Below are 5,250 nucleotides of genomic sequence, written 5' to 3'. Positions count from 1 at the left end.
GGCTGCCGGCCAGGGTCAAACCACGACATAATGTGAAAGAAAGGCACCTCGTTGATGGTGGTGACAAAACTCTCTAAGACTTCCGCTGTCGTTTAAATTTTCTCTCCTTCTGTTTGTTTTTTTCCCCCTCAGTTTTGTGAGAATCTGTAAGTGGGAATTATTTCCATTTATAAATACATAAGGTAGCTGTTAAAAACTAAACCTTGTGAGGCTGAGTTTCACAAGCAAATGAAATAGTTGTGCCTATCTGGTATGTTCTAGATACAACTCTTTGCAAATATTTAGAATTTCGGGTGGTTTTTTTTTTTCCAGATCATGACCTGCATTTTGACTGAGCAGCGGATCGTTTTCTTCTCTTCTGACTGGGCTCTGCTGACCCTCGTTGCTGAGTGCTTTATGTTGTACCTTCACCCTCTTCAGTGGCAACACACTTTTGTGCCCATTCTGTCACATCAAATGCTGGATTTTGTAATGGCCCCAACGTCTTTTCTCATGGGATGTCATATTGATCATTTTGAAGAAGTTAGCACGGTACGTTGGAGGCTGTTAACCACTCCTGCTGTTCCCTCTCAGTGCGTTTGTCGCCATACTTCTAGATGCATCTAGAAACTTGCTTTTTTAATTTAGATGCATGAGAAGTGAAGAAATTAAAAATAATGGCACCATACTAATGTGTCCGGCTGCTTCTTGGGAAAAAAACTTACTGTTGTATCTCTTCTTTTTATTTTCTTTGCAGAATAATAGGATTCTTATCAGTTGAAAATTCATCATGGGAAAATTTCTACTTGCGTGTTGTTTGTATCATATAGTTTCCCTTCAGATCACTGAGGTTATTTTTTTGCTCAGAGAATCACAGTATAAATTAGATGCCTTTTCCAGGCATCTGGGTTAAGAATTGAGCATGCACTTGAAAATACTCTTAATGATGCTGCCGTTCTCTACGGTGGGGTTCAATGTTTAATGAAATAAGAAAGAAAAAGCAACGTAAAGAGTATCATCTCACATTTTTTTCTGAGGTTATATTTGCTTTCCTTTTTTTCAGAAACATATTTAACAAAACCTCTTCCAATGGGTAACAATAATCTTGGTTACCCAGAAATATTTAAGGAAAACTCAGCTTCACAGGGCAGGCCGAACGTGAATATATTTTTTTGCTGGTATTGTATAGATTTCTGGGAGTGTTTGAAACCAAACAAAGAAAAATTCTGTAAGTTTGTGTTAGATTAATCCATCTGATTATAAGACAAAGCAAAACTGGTTCTTCTAGTCAAGTCCAAAATGAGCAACAAATTAAGATGAAATAGATATTTTTTAAGGCTTAATAACTTTAATTTGTTTTTCTTGGAAGTAACTGTTTAGTTATTCATGTGACCTTTTACTTGAGAGAACCGTTTTCTGGTTTATTCCTGAAATAATTCATTGCCCGAGGGCTATATGAAAAAGAAGCAAATGTTTTTGCGATGTAAATATATTTACAGTCATTGTATTTTCTTTTGTTAACAGGAAGGTGAAGACTTAATTCTAATTAATATAGATAATGGAAATATTACACATTCAAAAATGACTGACGAGAAACCTGAAATTCCAGATGTCCCAGCACAAGCAGCAGAAACTTTCAGAAAAAGGTGGGAAGCTGTTTATCGTAGTGCATAAATCATCCTTGACCCTCTTTCCAAGTTTTTTATTTTGTGTTATTTATTATTATATTATTTAATTCATATAATCCCCACTTTATTTGATAAGGACTTATTGAAAATGTGAATTAATGAATGTACAGGTAACTTTAAGCAGTCATAATCATAACCATATTATTTTGCAACACCTGGAATGCTTCTTTTTTATTACTGTTATGAATTATTCTCTGAACTTTCCTGTTCCTTACGAAGAAGACTGAGTGTACTGTGATTTACGTGTACCAGCAGGAGATTTACGTGTACCAGCAGGGATTCGAGGAATCTTGTCAGCTTGTCAACGCTTACAACTCAATCTTGCACCTTCTCTAGCAGTAAGATCCATGAGCCCTAAATTGCTTTTTTCTCTAAAAGGTGTGAAAAAAATTATTGCTGTTAGGAGGTAACTGGACAATTTTCTTCCCTGTGTAGAGTGGAGAGTCTTCAGCTGCATTATGACCTCGAGCTCTGCCACCTCCGAGCCAGCACGGATCTTGGCGAGCTCCAAATGCGTAGAAGGGCTTGGCAGCAGAAGCTGAACATGGAAGTTCAGCAAATGACTTTGCAGTTAATTGTTAATATCTTCAGGTGAGTGGATAGAGCATTTGTTATTAGGAGAGCATGTGGGACTGGTTGAGACACTTCCGCTGTCACTGAAAATCTTCTTTTGTCTTGCTTTGTCGATATTTTGTAAATCTCTTAAGTTTTGTGAGACAGTGTGAGAAGGAGGTCCTGCTAGCCTGCTGGAATATCAGTGATTAATGTATTTGGGTACATATACATTGCTAAAACACCTTAGATAAAACTGTTTTTAACTTTTGTGTGAAGATCGCAGGAAGAGAAGTGAAGCTGTATTTTATAATTAGGAAAAAGTTAAGGCCCAGTAGAGGTATCGGTTTGTAAGTGGACACAGCCTTGGTCGCTCTTCTTGAAGGAAAATGCCTTCAAACTGCGACAGGGTAGAAAAGCTGAAAGCGGGATCGGGAGTTCGGAACAGCCAGGGGTGTTCTGGCTAACTGAGCAAATCCTGAGGCTGGACAGAGGAGCTGTTTAAGCGCAAGGGCAGACTGTTGCCACAAGAAACGCTTGGTCTTGAGTGTAGTGGGGACTGACATATTAATAATGATGTGGAGTAGGTTTGGGTAATTTTTTCCTCTAGAAAAAGGTCCACCTACGCTTATTTTCCTTGTTCTTAATCTGCTGTAATGTACTGATACCCATAGTTGCTTTATCTTATCAGTCTGAGTACTGATTGTAAATCCTGCTATTATTTATTTGTATTTGGGGAGGGAATTGGAAGCGTGGTGGGTGATTTGTGCAAAACTGGGTGACTGGTTTGCATATGCCGTGTTTCTTTTTACATAAACACTAACATACTTGACCATGAAAATGGAATTACCTTCCTGGCATTTCTAAAGAACCCGATTATATGGGCAGGAGTCTGCAAATAGCTGTGCAGGTGACCATCCCCAGCTATTCCTTGCTGGAGGCGGTGTCGTTTCGGATCAGCTACCGAATCGCTAGCACGAACGCGCCATAACGCTCTCAGTCAGAAGTGCTGGGTTAATTTATAAAGTCCAGGTGCCAGGGCTCTGTTAACCTGCTTGCTTTTGTTGGATCAGCTTAGCAAGTGTTCCTACAAGTGGCTCCAGGAGGACAATAGCTGCTGGGTGTAGAGGATAGAACAGACGTTACAGCTGGCTGGGTGTGCAAACTGAAATGCATTTTCAACCTGAAGTGCTGCTGCTGTGGTTTTCAGTGTTTGGCAACAATATGTTCCAGATAAAGATGGGGAGAAATGCGTTTTGCTGCCGGGAACACGGGCTCTTTAATGCACTGAACACTTGGATATAAAAAATGAATGGGTGTTTGCTCTCTGAGACATGATGTGTTTTGCAAAGGGCTTGTTTCTCCTCTTGCTTTCTTTCTCCTTTCCTTCAAACTTTCTTTCTTTGTTCTTTTTTTCAGCCTTGTTTCTTCTGTCTTCTAATGCTATATCTGCCAGCGGCCAGGAGTGAAGGAAAGTAAATCTCTGATGCAGTTGTGCTGCAGGTGTTACTGTCGCCAGTGGAGCACTGTATTATTTTTTTGTGTGTGTAGGTTGCAAGTTTAAAGCAAATAATGCAAAATTCTATCGAATTTTACAGAGCTATGCACTTCTACTATCCATCATATGACTTGATAATCTGGTCAGGAGTTTTTCCCACTGATCCATGAAAGACAAGGGATGTATAGACCTGTCAGTTCCCTGCATGGGTACGGGATTGCCTTTTTGTGCTTACGTTCAAATCTTAGCTCACCAGCTTATTTTCTTCATTCATGTATTTTCAAGGGAATTTCTTTTTCTTCAATACCCAGCATGAGTAGTTGAAATGAGATGTAATTATACAAAAGCCCTGTTTTTAGCCACTTGCACGTACCTGGCTTAAATAACTTACCATTCCTAGTCACAACCTTCAAAGAGTAGTTGTTTTGTTCTGTTTTGTTTTGTTTTGTTTTCCTGAAAAACTCCCACTTTCTGCTCCTGAAACGACTCTTTCTGTCTCACCTTTAGGACACAGAAATCGCTACTGACATCTGGTTTTGCAGGGAATAGTACAGGGCCTCTGCTGCTGCTGGGACTTTGTATGTGCTGGAACACACATAGGTTCTTTTCTTTTTTCCAATAGTCCTGTCTCTTTAGTTTAACACAATCGCCAGTTATCGCTGGCTTTATGAGCAGAGTTTGAGAGTGCAGCAAAAAATTGCGTTTGCCTTCTGAGACTGCAGCATATTTCTATTTTGTCTGCTGATGCTCTAGGTATTGGTAGTAGTACAAGTAGGCTGCTGCTACTTCAGAAGTGCAATTTGCTTACAAATCTCCATATTTATCTATATTTTTTTGTCTACAGGGAGGTAAAAGACCATCTAAATTATGAACACAGAGTGTTTAACAGTGAAGAATTTCTGAAAACGAGGGCAATTGGAGACCAGCCATTTTACAAAAAGGTAAATTCAGCGTTAAACATGTTGTGAATCTCTGTTATTAATCTGTATTTTAGCCGTAATAGTAGCAGAATGGTCACGGTTTGGTCTGTGTGATGTTGTAGATCCACCAGCTATCACAGAACGCTTTACCAGATGTATTTACTATAAACAGATTAAATAGTACACAACATTTTGGAGAGCAAGACACTGTAATTCCAGGGCAAATTAAATGTAACTTCCTCAGAGGTGAGATTAACCCAGGGCAGGGGATCAGTAAAGCTACATCTAAACTGTGTTTTAAGCACAGGTGCTTGTCCAAACTATTTGGACCGAAGCCCCTATGTAGACGTGAGTTTTCGGCAAGCCCAGGAGCACGGGTGTTCTTAGCTGTGACAAGGTGTGTGGGACATAGGTTCATTTTGCTTACACTTGCTTTACCAGGCGGTGTGAACCTGGCTCACTTATGTGCTGGTTAATACTCAGATAGTGCCTAGCCTCAGGCAAAGGAGAATGTCTCGGTCAGAGCAGTTCTCCCTCCGTGCTTTTGGTGTAGGGCTGTCACCGACCCCTGAGATCCTTTGGCTAAGAAGGAAGGAGAAAGAAAGGGGGAACA

At 39.8% G+C, this 5,250-nt stretch overlaps 1 protein-coding gene across 1 annotated transcript in view; it reads left to right on the top strand.

Annotated features, from left to right (window-relative positions):
• Positions 1-312: 312 nt before the first annotated feature.
• Positions 313-5,250, top strand: part of DENND3 (DENN/MADD domain containing 3) — a gene marked incomplete at both ends in the record, with an annotated part of 13,445 nt that continues 8,507 nt past the window's right edge. Inside the window, 4 exons of the mRNA XM_009867988.1 lie at positions 313-531; positions 1,504-1,625; positions 2,103-2,258; positions 4,562-4,658. Of these exons, the coding sequence (XP_009866290.1) occupies positions 313-531; positions 1,504-1,625; positions 2,103-2,258; positions 4,562-4,658 (594 nt within the window). The remainder of the gene's footprint in view (positions 532-1,503; positions 1,626-2,102; positions 2,259-4,561; positions 4,659-5,250) is intronic.

The sequence above is a fragment of the Apaloderma vittatum genome, unplaced genomic scaffold (assembly GCF_000703405.1).
Source record: "Apaloderma vittatum isolate BGI_N311 unplaced genomic scaffold, ASM70340v1 scaffold22664, whole genome shotgun sequence".
In the NCBI taxonomy this organism is placed as follows: Eukaryota; Metazoa; Chordata; class Aves; order Trogoniformes; family Trogonidae; genus Apaloderma; species Apaloderma vittatum.
This window is presented reverse-complemented; position numbering and strand designations above follow the sequence as displayed.